The sequence below is a fragment of the Equus asinus genome, chromosome 29 (assembly GCF_041296235.1).
Source record: "Equus asinus isolate D_3611 breed Donkey chromosome 29, EquAss-T2T_v2, whole genome shotgun sequence".
Lineage (NCBI taxonomy): Eukaryota > Metazoa > Chordata > Mammalia > Perissodactyla > Equidae > Equus > Equus asinus.
In genome coordinates, this window is record NC_091818.1 from 25,606,022 (window position 1) to 25,620,325 (window position 14,304).

General features: G+C 38.5%; 1 protein-coding gene across 3 annotated transcripts in view; it reads left to right on the forward strand.

The window, feature by feature from the left end:
- The window catches only part of C29H10orf67 (chromosome 29 C10orf67 homolog), a 145,845-nt gene that overhangs the window by 86,881 nt on the left and 44,660 nt on the right, over window positions 1-14,304 (forward strand). For 2 of the 3 annotated variants that reach the window (XM_070500959.1, XM_044762301.2), the window contains 4 exons: window positions 10,002-10,139; window positions 10,582-10,629; window positions 11,351-11,430; window positions 11,505-11,570. In XM_070500959.1, the coding sequence (XP_070357060.1) occupies window positions 10,002-10,139; window positions 10,582-10,629; window positions 11,351-11,430; window positions 11,505-11,570 (332 nt within the window). Of the gene's footprint in view, window positions 1-10,001; window positions 10,140-10,581; window positions 10,630-11,350; window positions 11,431-11,504; window positions 11,571-12,451; window positions 13,394-14,304 lie in introns of those variants that run through there. The other variant, XM_070500960.1, reaches the window with a different exon arrangement.

Consider the following 14,304-nt stretch of genomic DNA (forward strand, 5'->3'; position numbering starts at 1 on the left):
ACTGAAAGGTGGCTTTTACTTTCTACACTATTTTATTCTGAGTAGTTTGATGATAAATTAAGTAAATACTTTCAGTATATTTGGACCTAAAAATACTTTAGTGAAAATAATAGTCAATATTTGTTGCACAAATGAAAAATACTATTTGTTAATCACTTGAGGGGTTTTATGCTTTGTCTCTTCTTGTTTATTTTGTTGGGGGACAATTATAACATTTTATTTGTAGAGTTTATGATATTTTAGTATAATTTAACTTAAAGATCTGAGATACCACTGTGGAAATTAGGAAAAGATTTGTAAACTTAAGCTTTGTGTCAATTTCTATTCTTCCCTAGAGACTCTCAACCATGAGGACAGATGCTAGGTCCTGACCACATGTAAAATCACCTCGCTGGTAACAGAAGAAGTGTCATCCTTGACACTTAAACACTAAGTCTTAAACACTTGCCAGTCTTAAAGACCAAGTCGTTTGGCCAAAGTCCTGACACTGCCCAGACTTGAGCCTTACCCTCAGAGGACTGAACAGTTGACATGCTCTCGCTCATCCTAACTGTCATTATTGCATATACCAATTCTGTTGCTTGGTGCTGTGAATTCTATGATAGAACTGCTTCAATATTGATGCTTGCCAGAGTCAAGCCTGAGGTCGCTACACCCCTTTGGACATTGGCATTGGACTACTGGCCACCCTCTTTGGGTCCAGCTCGACCAATTTGTCAGTTTCTCCAGCCCCGATCTCTTCAGGCTTAGTCTCTCCTAGCTTTCTCCTCAAATCCTGGGGATAAGTTTGTATAAGGTGTATGTCAATTTTTTTTTAGGAATGTGTTCTTCATTTAGTATCCCTTTGTTTTCTTTTCCTCAATGTAATCTCCACTTAATCATAAGAAATACTGAACTAATTAGAAAAGTTGTTTTCCCTTATTTATTTATCCGTTACATGTTGCTCCCACCTTGTATATCTAATCAACCTTAGATGACCAGTGACATCTTGCTGAATGGATTTAATGCCAGCCAAATCCAAAGAGTTCTTAGGTTTTGTTAGCCTTTATTAAGGAATCAAGGTACACTTTTATTTTGGTTTTTAAAAATCTTGAAAATAGCTTGAAGATCTTCACCAATCTCCATGTGAGAGCCATTTCTCTGTTGAATATATGAACACATATCTAGATACTTGGAATAGAAAAACAAGTTTCTTCCAACCAATGCCATGAAGTGTATGGAGTCCAGTTGATCCAATGGCTGAAAGTACATGGTGAACTCATATTCGGTTTCATGCCACTAGACTTGTTAGACCCTGAATAATCAATTGGCCGTCTGTCTCTCTAATTGAGAATATGCAAGTGGATTCTGATTACGATATATAACATTTCTGTCTGGTTCCCATTAAATAAAGCATAAACATATTTTTAAAGGTAATTATTTATATCAAAATTAGAAACATTACAATATACAGTTTTAGATTCTTATATAACCATTGGAAGAGCTAGGAAAACAAACATTAGGAAAAGAATAAAAAGATTTCAGACTGAAACACGTAAGCAGCTGCTTGATAAGAGATCAGAAAGAAGTCAGAACGATTTGTAGGAACCTCTGGCAATCTCCCACCAAGTAGCTTAGTCTTTAGCAGTAAAGCTTGTGTTTCTTAAGATCGCGCCGGAAAGCCACTATGAAATTCATGTTTGTCCATTCATCTTGCTCCAAATGTCATTGGGTTATCTTTTCCGACGATTCCATCAAAAGTACAGTACTTTGGAGTTCCTACCATGTTATACGCTTCAAAAATTTTCAAATTATTATAGATACTTTTGCGTAACAAAAACTGATATAATTTGCCTCAGTAAGATTTTTATTTGGCACCTTCATTAATACCATTCCTGGAGCTTTCGTTTATTTATGTAGACCTACGTTTCTGTCTAGTATCATATTCCCTGTTTCTGAAGAACTTCCTTTTATAGTTCTTATAGTGCAGATTTGCGAGCAATGAATTCTCTCAGCTTTTGTTTGCCTGAAGAAAAAAATCTTTATTTTGCCTTCATTTTTGACAGATTTTTCCTGAGTATAGAAGTTTAGGTTGACAGTATCTGTTCTTTTAATGCTATGATGTCACTCCATGGTCTTTATCTTGCATAATTTCTAACAAAAAGTTAACTGTAAATTTTAGCTTTGTCTGTAATATATTTTTTACTTTGGAATGCCTTCAAGAGTTTCTCTGTATTTTTGCTTTTCAACAGTTTGACTAGAATGTGTCTTTGGGTGTTTGTTGTTTCCTAATCTCTCTCTCATGATTTGAGCTTTGTTTTTTTTTTAAATATTGACACCTGAGCTAACATCTGTTGCCAATCTTCTCTCTCTTTTTCTTCTTCTCTCCAAAGCCCTCCAGTATATAGTTGTATATTCTAGTTGTAGGTCCTTCTGGTTCTGCTATGTGGGATGCCACCTCAGCATGGATTGATGAGAAGTGCTAGGTCCACACCCAGGATCTGAACTGGTGAAACACTGGGCCACTGAAGCGGAGTGTGCAAACTTAACCACTGAGCCATGGGGCCAGCCCCTGATCTGAGCTCCTTGAATTTGTGGTTTGATGTCTTTCGTTAACTCTTCACCATCATCTTCTGTTATGTCCTTTGCCCCATTCTTTCTCTTGTCCCTTCTGATACTCCAGTTATACACATGTTAGACTTCTGATATTGTCCCACAACTCCTGGATGTTACGTGCATTAATTTTGAACTACTTTTCCCTCTTTGTGTTTCAATTTGGGGAATTTCTTTTGACCTACCATGAAATTCACTGATTGTTTTCCTCAACTATATTGAGTCTGCTGATAAGTTGATCAAAGACATTCTTCATCCTTGGTGTTGTCTTTTTCATTTCCGGTATTTCCATTTGACTCTTTTATATATTCCATCTTTTCGTCGAAATTCCCTATCATGCATGTTCACCTTTTCTCCTAGGTTCTTTAACATTTCAGTTACAGTTATTTTAAAATCCTATCTGATAGTTCCAAGATCTGAGTCATCTTTGAATCTGGTTCTGTTGATTGCTTTGTCTCCTGGCCATAGGTTCTTTTCTCTTTGCACTTTTGTGTGTCTTATGATTTTTAATTGAATGCCAGACATTATGTGTAGAATAGCAGAGACTGAAGTAAACAGTATTCACACCTGAAAATGGTATGCCTCTTCTTACATCAGACTATTACTGTAAGAGGTTGAGCTATCCTTCCAGAAGTTGAGTTGAGCTGAGTTTGGTCATTGCTATGGTTCCTTCACGTGGACTTGTGGTGGGCACATGCTTAGAGTGGGAGCTGGAGTAATACAGTGTTTTTTACTGTGTGCTGCTCCACCCTTAGCTTTCAGCAGAACCTGTCCACCTGTACCACAGCATAGGCATCTCTCTATGTTCTTATCCTTCCCTTGGTAATAGACTGCTATTGCTTGGTACTTATGAGGGCAGGGGTGATTTTTTGTGGTTCTAATCCATACTTGGTCTTTGGGAAGTGCCCTGTGCCTGGCCCTCAGAGATGGGCTTTCTCAGCCCCTCCTCCCTTTGGCAGTCTACTTCTGCCTTGCATCTGAAGTGGACCTTGGGTAGGAGTTTCCTGTCCCTCTTGCAATAGTAGGAAATCTCCACTTGTATTAGTACAAATTCTAAGGCCCAAGACAGTTACTGACCCCTCATCCAGGGGAGGAGAATGTTTCTTTTATTTTTCCTCTTGTCATTATATATCTTCACCTGTGCCCTGTGAGCAAGAGGCTATGCTCTCCAGCAGTTGAAAGCTTTCCTTTCCCAGGAAGAATAGCCTGGGAGAAGTGAGTGGGGCTCAGTGCCTAACACTTCTCCACTGATCACCTTCTTTGAGTCTGATTGGCTAGAGAGTTTTCTTCCCCTCTCCCAGGGGCTTCAGACTTTTGCTTCCTGGGATAGAACGGCCCAGGGAAGGTGCTTTTCTCTTAACAGCAGCTGATGCCCTTCTCAAGCCTGCACCATCAGCAAGTCTCCTGCCCTGCCCTCAATTTTTGTCATGAGCATCTGGTAGGAGACAGGGGAAAAAGCCAGGAGTGTGAACTCCCCTTTTAACGTGTGCCCTCAGCTACTTCAGACTGCTCTGTTAATGCATCTTTGCTCTTCAGCAGTTCTTTATATTTTAGCTTACTTTTCCTACTGCTTGTTTTGCAGCTGGCATGGTGCTGCTTCTGCTGTAGATGAGACTGTTCATGTGTCACATCCTTCCTGGGAGGCAACCGTTCCTCTTTGGAATTCAGGTTACCCGGTTGTGACCTCAGTTCTCTGATGGGTTCAAGAAAAGTTGTGATTTTATGGTGTATCTGGATTTTTCTTGTTAGTGTGGGGGTAGCATTTTTTTTCATCCCATGTGGGAGCCAGAAGTCTGAATATTTTTTATAAGACAGATTCCTACTTGTTACTTATACAAAATTGACTCAATAAAGAAATGTCAAAAGAAAGTAAAAAAAAGAATGCTTTTCAAGATTTGTCTGAAAGGATATTCACAGAAGTTTTCAATGGTTATCTCTGGGTGGAAGGATTCTTTTTCATCATTGAAAACCTCTGTGACCGTCCTTTCAGATAAATCTTGATGCAGATTTGCATACATAAGATATGAAGAACATCGTTCAATGCCACGGGATATGCATAATCAATTATGGCCAGTATTTCACTCCACAGAAGTAGCACAACTTCCTTAATCAATCTCTATAAGTTTACTAGTACCTCCCTGAGATGTTGTTTCTATTCTTTTGCTATCATAAACAATAGTTTCATCATCTTTGATAGAGACGTTCTCAACACGGAAGAGTTTTGATTACAGATTTTGTAGGTTGGATAGTTTGATGGAAGATGTGTATGCTGCTAACATATGCCTGACTTCCTGCAGTGACATCAAGTCTAGGATGCTGGAGCCAGGTGAGGAGGCCAAGCCCACATAGACTTTGTGGCCTTCCAGGCCTTTGAGAAGACGTGCTTGAGGTTTGCCGAGAGCCTGGATCAGCATGGATTCTGTAGGGCATCATACCGTTGTCTGCCAAGATGTTTCAGAGAGCCTCAGCTGACATGGGGCACATCAAATGAGGAGTCATGTCCTATTTTTGAAAGAACCCCCTAGCTTAACAATTTTGTCAGAAGAAAATTCACTAGTGATATATGAAGATAAATGTTTTGTTTTGACCTTTGGCTTACACAGTGACTAGTGCTCATATTTTATTCTCAGTGTTCCTAATTCTCAAGTCTCTTCCCTTCAGATTGTAAGCCCACAGGCTGGTTCTCCTGTCTTCATGTGGTTGGATCTTTCTCTCCTCTCCCCCACCAACCACCACTCCCCAGCATGTTACTGGTGTTCAAAAACAGTTGCTTGCTTAGAAGTAAAAAGAAAAACAAAATACTAATATGAAAGTCAAAATTACTGAAATTTTAGGGACAGAAGGTTATCTTTCTTCATGATGTTAGAAAGATTGTTTTGATAGTAACGTATTTAATGGTTTAAAAGAGAGTCAAGGAGGCATTAAGCCCAGAAAAAAATGGCCAAAGTTTCAGAAGAAGGATGTTGGTGGAAATTAGGAGAAATAAAAATATGTGATGATTCTTTCATTGACAAGAATAAGAAAAAGAGGCTATGATATGGAATATGGTTAATTTTTGGCAGTTAATAAACTGCACTTCTGTTATTACAAACCTTGGCTGTTGATTCCTAATTTAGAAGATTATATTCACCAAATGTTGATTTTTAAGCATGTTTTAAGTGCTTAAAAATGAGAAACAAATTTAAGAATCATAACCTATTATAAATGAACCTTATTTCATAATCTTATGAATTTTTAGTTATAAATAGATATGATTCAAAAGAAAATAAGAAATATTTATAATAAAGTATTTCTAATCACAATTTTTTATCTTTATGATCATTTAATTTACATTTTCCTACTTAGGAAGGTATCTACTTTAACATTAATATTACCATTCATTTTCACCTCTATCTATAGTTTAGCAGTCTGATGTTTGCATGTGTCAATGAAGTCCTCACATAAAGACCAGTGTGTGTATTCTAGAGAAAAAGGAACGTCAGCAGCTGACAAAACAAAATGACAGTTTAATGTGAACAGAGCTAGGATTCAATATAACATTTTGTTGCAAAGTTGAAAGTTCAGCTCAAACTAGAGAGCAAATACTCTAGTCTGCATGCGGTGCTTTTTTTTAAAATGAAAAAAGACGTTATCTTCATCATTGTAAGGATAGTGTCTTTTGGAGAGATTGAATAATTATTTGCTCTGCAGAAGATACGCTTTAGTACAGTCTTATCTCTCATTATTATAGAGTTGATCATTACATGAGAGTCAGGAAAAGGCAGCCTTGAAAATTGGGACTAATTTTTACTGTACGTGAATTCAAACACAGATTCCCTTTTTATAAATTTTCAATTACTGATGTGACTTTGGATATAGGGAAATAAATATAAATGTCTTTCTACGTGGAAACTTATTTCATTTTACCAGTTTGTTTTCCTAACTTTCTGTGGATTAATTTTTAGAATTTGGGTGAATTTGTTCCCATTGGCATACCGGCACGTGCCTCCAAACCTTGGGGCTCTACTCCAGGAATTTCCTTGGTCCCTTCTTCACCAATGGCAGGGGACTCACTCTGTACTCCTGGGCCCTGGGCAGAGAGGCAGTTCCAGTGGATTATGCCCTTTGTTTGAGAACAAATAAGTGGAAGGAGCCCCAGAAGTGCCTGCCTCCCAAGACTTCGTGGCCCCCACTCTTTCGAAGCCAAGGAGGGCTAATGATAACAAAGACTTTGCATGGTTTCTGTTAAACTGGTGTTTTTGTATCTTAGCCTTTGTTTTGGGCTGGCTTCCTGTCACATGGGCCTTGGAAGGACTGAGTCCATATCCTGGTGGTCGTAGGTGGCAGTTTCCTCTAGGAAGTTTGAGATACTGTGTAGACAGCTAAGGGAACAATTACTTGGGTAGTTCTAAGACCATCAAAGGGCTCTCTCAGACTGTGGGGACTGATGGAATTGGAGTTAGAGTTTAGAGAGCTAGGCTAAGAGCAATGGGTTAGGGTCCAGGTTCAGGATTAAGTCAATCCTGAGAAATATCCCATCAGCCAGGGATAAATCAGAGCTACAAGTCAGCCGCACCTGGGCACAGGCTTCCACCCCTGACCTTCTGCTTTTCTCTTTCTAGAAATTTCATAAATGGCCTTAACCAAGTCTTCAGCTTCAGCTAATATACTGATGACTCCCCAGTTACATCTCTAGGATTGACGCCACTCCCACATTCCAGGCCCTTGTCCCAATTGCCTGCTGTATATCTTCATTTGAATGTGCCCTGAGTATCTCGAACTCCTAGTGTCTGAATCTGGATTTAGCCCCAAAAAGGAAAACTAGCATACAAAGTTGTCCCTATTCCTTTTATGTTTTTATCTTAGTGAAAGGTACCATTCTCCATCTGGTTGCCCAAATAAGAAATTCCAGGCAGTTCTCTTCTCACTCACAAAGTGCCCTAAATTCTACCTCTTTCCTAATTGCTGCCAGATCCATCTCTTCTACTTCAGCCCTTTTTGTTTTCTGTTGTTTGTCCCGTGCTTAGAACATTTCCCGGCACAGAGCAGGAAGTCAGTAAGTCTTTAGTGAGTGAAAGAACAGGGAACAGACAAAGCCATTGGCCCTCCAGGAAGCAGTTAATTCAGGGAACAGACAAGAACTTAAAAAACATTTTTAAAATAACTAGATTTTGGGAAACATTCAAGAGAAGCTTTTATCCAATAAGCAAGGACACATTGCTATGAAAAAGGAACAGTCTGAGGAAAAAAACAATTTCTTGGAAGTAATAAATTTAAAAAATGGCAATGGGCGGGCTGAGGAATAAAATTGACATGGTTGAAGAGCTAATAAATAGTCTGGAAAAGAAAGTGAGAAAAGATCTCTTAGAACATAGTGCAAAATGGCAGACAGAAAGTGCGAGAAGAGTTAAAATACGGAAGATAGATCCAAGAGGTCAACACTTTTCTAATAGAGTTTTCAGAAAGCAAAACAAATACAATGGAAGTAAGTCAGTAATAAAAGAAATAAAAGAAAATTTCCATGAGCTAAGAGGAAAGAACATTAATATTCAGAGGGAAAAGCCCACCAAGTGCTAAGCAGGATTGAAAAGAAAAGCGGAATAGCTACTGTATTTTATCAAGTCTCAGATGCCACTGGTTGTAAAACACACCATTATTTTATGTACCACTAGCAAGTAAAAACTGCTGTCAATTAAATTATGACATACACACCAACTGTAAGACATCTCCATTTCAAAGATGCTAAAATGCTGAGTGGGATGAGGAATATGTGTCTTAGAATTGATGAAAACAGTAGGTACATCCTGGTGAAATTTTATGTCTCTAAGAATTAAAAAGAGAAAAAAATACAGTTCATCTACAATGCAACAAATAAAAGAAACATTAATTTTCTTATCAGGAACACTGGTTGCTACAGGAAAATAAAGCAAAGTTTTCAAAAGGAAAAAAAAAAATATGTGACTCCTAATTCTTATATCCGTTATATCAATTGAGTTGTGAGAAAAATAAAGATATTTTTGAACATGTGAAAACTCAAAGTTTTTCATTTATGGAAGCTGTATTAAAAAAATAGCTCGAGAAATATTTTAACCAAACATAAAAGGAATCCAATATGTAGGATGAAGAAAAGAAAAAGAAGAAATTACGTATAACTTAAAAGTGAGGGAAGCTGGAAAAAAATTAAAAGTTGAAACATTAACACTTGGAAGAATCTCCTTTTAGTGCAAAATTTAGGAAGAAGTTCACATTCCTTTTGTATGAATCCAGTTACACTATTTGGTGCTGTAGTGAATAATATTGACATAAACACATTGTACATGCTATTTGCTGGATTTCAGTTTTTAGAATTAATGTGTAGATAAAGCATGGAGGACTTTACAGTTAGCGAACAATCCTACAGACATTAACAATGTGAAGAGAACAGTGCTTCTAAAAATTGGCTGTTGAGGGAGAGAGAGCGTTGGGGGAAAAAAGACTAAATAAATTTCTCATCTTTCACAGCTGGGGGTTAAGAAATCAAGATATAGAAGTTTACATATATTGAAATTATAATAAAGGCAACCACGATAAGGGGGAAGCATTTGCAAATAAAAAATCGGGCATGTGTGTGAGACAAAGTGGAAGTGAATGGGAGTCCTCTAAATTCTTAATCTTTGTTTGTGGGGAGTCTGAATCAATAAAGGCTATTATTTATTTATGATGATAACAATGAGAAAAACTAACCTAAACTGGACAAAAACCCTTGGCTTCTTGAAAGTGAGAGTTTTACGTTCATATATACAATTTGCAGCTTACTTTTAAAATATATGCATGTATTTTCTAGCATTAAAAATCTAAAGTAATATGAATGAAGAAGTGATTAGTTTATAGAAATAAATAGTAATACATGGGAAGTGCCCGGCATGGAGCAGGCACTCAAGAAATTAGAGCTTTTATGGCTGTTGTTACAAATTTTGTTATTTTTGTCTGTGGCAGCTGATGTCAGCTGGCTTCTCTCTGCCCCTTCGGATATAAGTTGAATTGGTCAGACCCACACTCTGTGCCTTGTGGCAGCCTAAGGCATGTCCCAGGGTTTCTGCAGACACCCACAGCGTCTTCTGGGTGTTGTCCCTGTGTCTGGGCTCCTTCCTTCACTGAACTAAGTCAGTTTCTGAGTCTCACTGGGGTCTGTTTGCCATCCCAGTTCACATTTTCTTTAATCAAACGCTAAATTCAATCCAATTCTGTGATTTCTACTAAAACCACCCACTCTCATGACACCTATGAATAGGTAAGTTTGAGATTGAAGAAGGCACTGGTCACCCACGCCTTTGTCACACACTGACATTCCCATTTGTGGTCTTGCCTGGATGTCTTCTCCTCTCTCTCTTCTCAGCCCTCCGTTCTGTTGGCTTGGGGGAGCTCTAGCTTCCTTTTACTGTATTCTGCAGGACTTTCTAACTGCTATGCCCAGAGGTAGTTCCGGCTCGGGCTCCGGCTCCAGACCCCGCTCCAGACTTAGATCCAGAGGCTCCAAGGCAGAGTCCAGGCGGCCGAGTCTGGTGACAGATCAAGAGAAGGGAGAGGTGGTAATACGACTTTTATATTCAGTATATTTTCCCACTGCCATCTGCCTTCCTCATCACCAGAGAGGTATAGTAGCGAAAAGTCATCTTAATTATCATTTAAAATCAAAGGTTTGTTTGGGGCTTGTGACTTCACTGTGTAATAACTGCCCACTTCATTAAAAAAAAAGTATAATGGTAAAATTTGACCAAAAGATAACTACAGAGTAATTCATTAAAAAAAAATAGGAGCAAGAAGTTTGGCTTTAATGGGCTGTAATTGTCCAATTACAAATGCAAGGTGTAAAACACTAGATTTATGAATTAGATAAGGCAGAGGAGATCCCTGTGGGACTATGGTTGGTGTATTTTAAGTGTCAGTTGCCTTTTGCCAAGCTGCAAAAAAACCTCATCTTCATGCATTGATTTGAAATGTTATATTTACCTTTGTTTATTTTTTTACCAGATTAAAAATGCACATAAAGAAAAGAAGGTGAAAGAACCAGAGATTATGGTATAATAATGACTAAATGACCATTATTGTTAACCTAATTATTGTTTATATTGATGTGGGCTATTCTTAAAAAGTAGCGGTGATTTTGAAAGCTATACCAAGAGTTAGTGTTGTGAAGAGACAGAGGACCTGACTGCATCCACTGTATGATTCTGGGGTACATCCCTGCTGCACCCAAAGACATCTTTCTCATTCCTTACATGCCTACAATTCCACTGTTAGAGATTCATTCCTTTGGCTAAACTTTGTCCCCTTGTAAAGTATAAACCATACTGAGAAATGACATAAAGCTCCAATGTGGTTGAATTAGTCAGATCCTTTCCTGAGAACAGTCTTGAAGAAAGAGGAGATAGGGTAACTGGGGGAAGCTGCAGCCTATGATGAAGAGCTGGAAAGGCCACGAGTAGGAGAGGGAAAACAAGATTTAGAAAAAGAGATACCTGGTAGGGGGAAAAGCAATGAAAATAACATTGGTCGCTTCGTAAATTGTCCAGAGCTGGCTGCCTTTAAGTGAATCGTTTACAGGAAATGGAGGCATAAGATCTTAGATTCTTCCAATTTATGAGAATCTGCAAGTCAGTGTAACTCATTATTCCCCAGAATTATTTTTGATAGTACTTAGTCTATGCCTCCTGTGTAACAGAAATAGCCTTTCAGATTTACAGAAAACCAGGGTGTACTGTTCGTGTAATTAACTTTGTGATGTATTTTCTATTGAAAGGCTGCAAGCAAACATTCTCTGGAGGAGGAAATAGAAATATTAAAGGCCAATTTAGAAAATGAGAAAAAGAAGTCAGAAAGGTACTGGTAACAATGATTCATCATTGCCCATTTGTAGTTGATACAATATTTAACCGTCTATAAATCTGTTACAGGTTTAGGAAGGAATCAGAACGGATAAACAAAAGTTGGGAAAGGAAATTCTTTGTTCTCAGGAACAGGTATACTATGGTGATATGTACAAATTTTATTTATAAAAATGTGACTAATTATCTTTTAAAGAATTTAGAAGCCTTGCATTTTTCTGTACATATTAATTAATATAAAATGCCCTCATGCACTTTTAGCAAGAAAAGCAAAGTAAGTGGCCTAATAGAAGAGCAGTCAAAGTCATTTCAAAGAAAAAATAATTCAAGACTGTTTTACTCCCTACCTCAGTGTTTCAACTTTAAAGGATACACAGGACAGATTCTCTCTCTGTCTCTGTCTCTCTCTCTCTCTCTTTTTTTTTTTTTTTTTTTTTGGTGAGGAGGATTGTCCCTGAGCTAACATCTTGCCAGTCTTCCTCTATTTTGTATGGAGGACGCCACCACAGCATGGCTTGATGGGCGGTGTGTAGGTCCGCACTAGGATACGAACTCGCGAACCCTAGGCTGCTGAAGCAGAGCGTGCAAACTTAACCACTATGACCCCTGGGTTGGCCCCACAGACTCTCTTGATACCTGGTTTAATGAGACCTACAGAGTCATGTCCCTGACCTGGCTATTAAAACGTTGTTCTGCTCATTCGCACTTCATAATACTTAACCGGTCTTTATCTTCTTTGTAAAATTGCTTGATATATTAGGTCCTCTTCCCTTTTCCAGACAAAACAGCACCAACCCCTTAATTCTTGGATCTATTTCTCGTTCACCTAAACACTTTAATTTCTCTTCCCTGTGTCATCTTTGTCTTTCTCAAAATGGAGAAAGTGACACTGGAAAATTCTGAAAAGACTAAAAGCAATGCCAAGTAGAGAAAATGCCTATTTTTTCCTTGTCCTAACGTGTTAATGTTAAAAATCTATATTCTATTGTCTTGTTTCCTGCCATAATTTCTCCCAGATTCTCTTCTTTATCATGTGTTAGAAGTTGCTTTGCAAGACTTCCTCACGGTCAAGCTTCATTCAAGACGAGATGGATTCAATGTTGGTCTGATGTCACAGGTCAAGCTTGAGGCCCACTCACGACTTCACGGGACAATACTGCCCTACATTTGTACTGTGTCTCATAAGCAAACACCATGTATTACATGTGTGTGTATGAAATTCTCTACATTGCTGTACACATTACATTGAAATAATCCTTGATGACGCACAAAGAATCCACATAACAGAAACACCACCAGATGGTGTGAAAGATCTCCTTGGTAGTAAAATGTTCTGCTTTAATGTCGGAGGAGTTGAGGAGAGAAAGGAACCCTCATACACTGCTGGTGGGAATGCAAACTGGTGCAGCCACTATGGAAAACAGTACAGAGATTTCTCAAAAAATTAAAAGTAGAAATACCATATGACCCAGCCATCTCACTCCTGGGTATCTATCCAAAGAACTTGAAATCAACTATTCAAAGAGACTTATGCAGCCCTATGTTCATTGCAGCATTATTCACAATAGCCAAGACGTGGGAGAAACCCAAGTGCCCATCAACTGATGATTGAATAAAGAAGATGCGGCCTGTATATACAATGGAATACTACTCAGCCATAAAAAGACAAAATTGTCCCATTCACAACCACGTGGACGGACCTTGAGGGTATTATGTTGTGTGAAATAAGCCAGACAGAGAAAGACAAACACCATATGATTTCACTCATCTGTGGAAGATAAACAAACACATGGACAAAGAGAACAGATTAGTGGTTGCCAGGGGGAAGGGGAGTAGGGGTGGGCATAAGGGGTGAAGGGGCGCACCTACAGTGTGACTGACAAACAATAATGTACAACTGAAATTTCACAAGGTTATAAACTATCGTAACCTCAATAATAAAAAAAAGTCCTGCTTTGACTCCTGCGTGTGTTTCACATATGTGCTGACAGCTACTTTGTGCTCTGAAAAACGTGCATATTAATACCCGCCCTAACTACCTCCACAGTTATAAAAAGGACAGAATATAGATACAAGTGAAACGGGACTGAGAACAAAGCTTAAATACGCACTTCGTTTCATGTCTGCACACGTGGATCTTGGACTCCCTCCGAAATCGAGCAGAATGTTTTCCCCTTACTTATTTCTGTGGGGTTCACTTTCATCTTTAAGATTTACCTTAAATCTTATTAGCCTTAAATGTTATTTACCTTACCTTATTTATCTCTCCCTGTGGGATTTATACTATACTTCAAGAATGTCTCAGTTTTACTTCAAATAGATTTGCTGTTAACCAAGATGTTGACAATCATATTCATCGTTTGGATCTCTGTAGACTTTATGTTAATATCTAAATATTTAGGGTGGCAGGGAGTATTATTACACGCTTTATACGTTTTCTCATTTAATCGACTAACAAGGACGTAATGTTGGGACATAATGCATTCGTCTCTCTGGTTCGGTTGCATCACCGAGTGTTAATTCAAGGTGGCATATGCAACAGCATAGAGGGTATACGTCCAGAGCACATGTGGCATGGAGAATAACCGTACAGTCGCAGACTTGTGAGTGCAAAAACGATCATTTCATTTTACCGTAACTGATCTTAGACGAGGAGCACCCATTTTTGTTTAGTAGAGGAAAACCTTAGCCAGCCAAGGTCACAGTCCAAGCTAATGATTTCTCAGCCAATTCAGGATTTATATTCAGTCCAGTCCAATTCAGAGCTTCATCTCCGAGCTCTTTTTCTGTCTCTGCTGAGTTGGCTCTGTTTCCAGGAAGATCACGCTGAGGCTGTGCTGACAACGGTGGGAGCTAGTCCTTCCTCTTA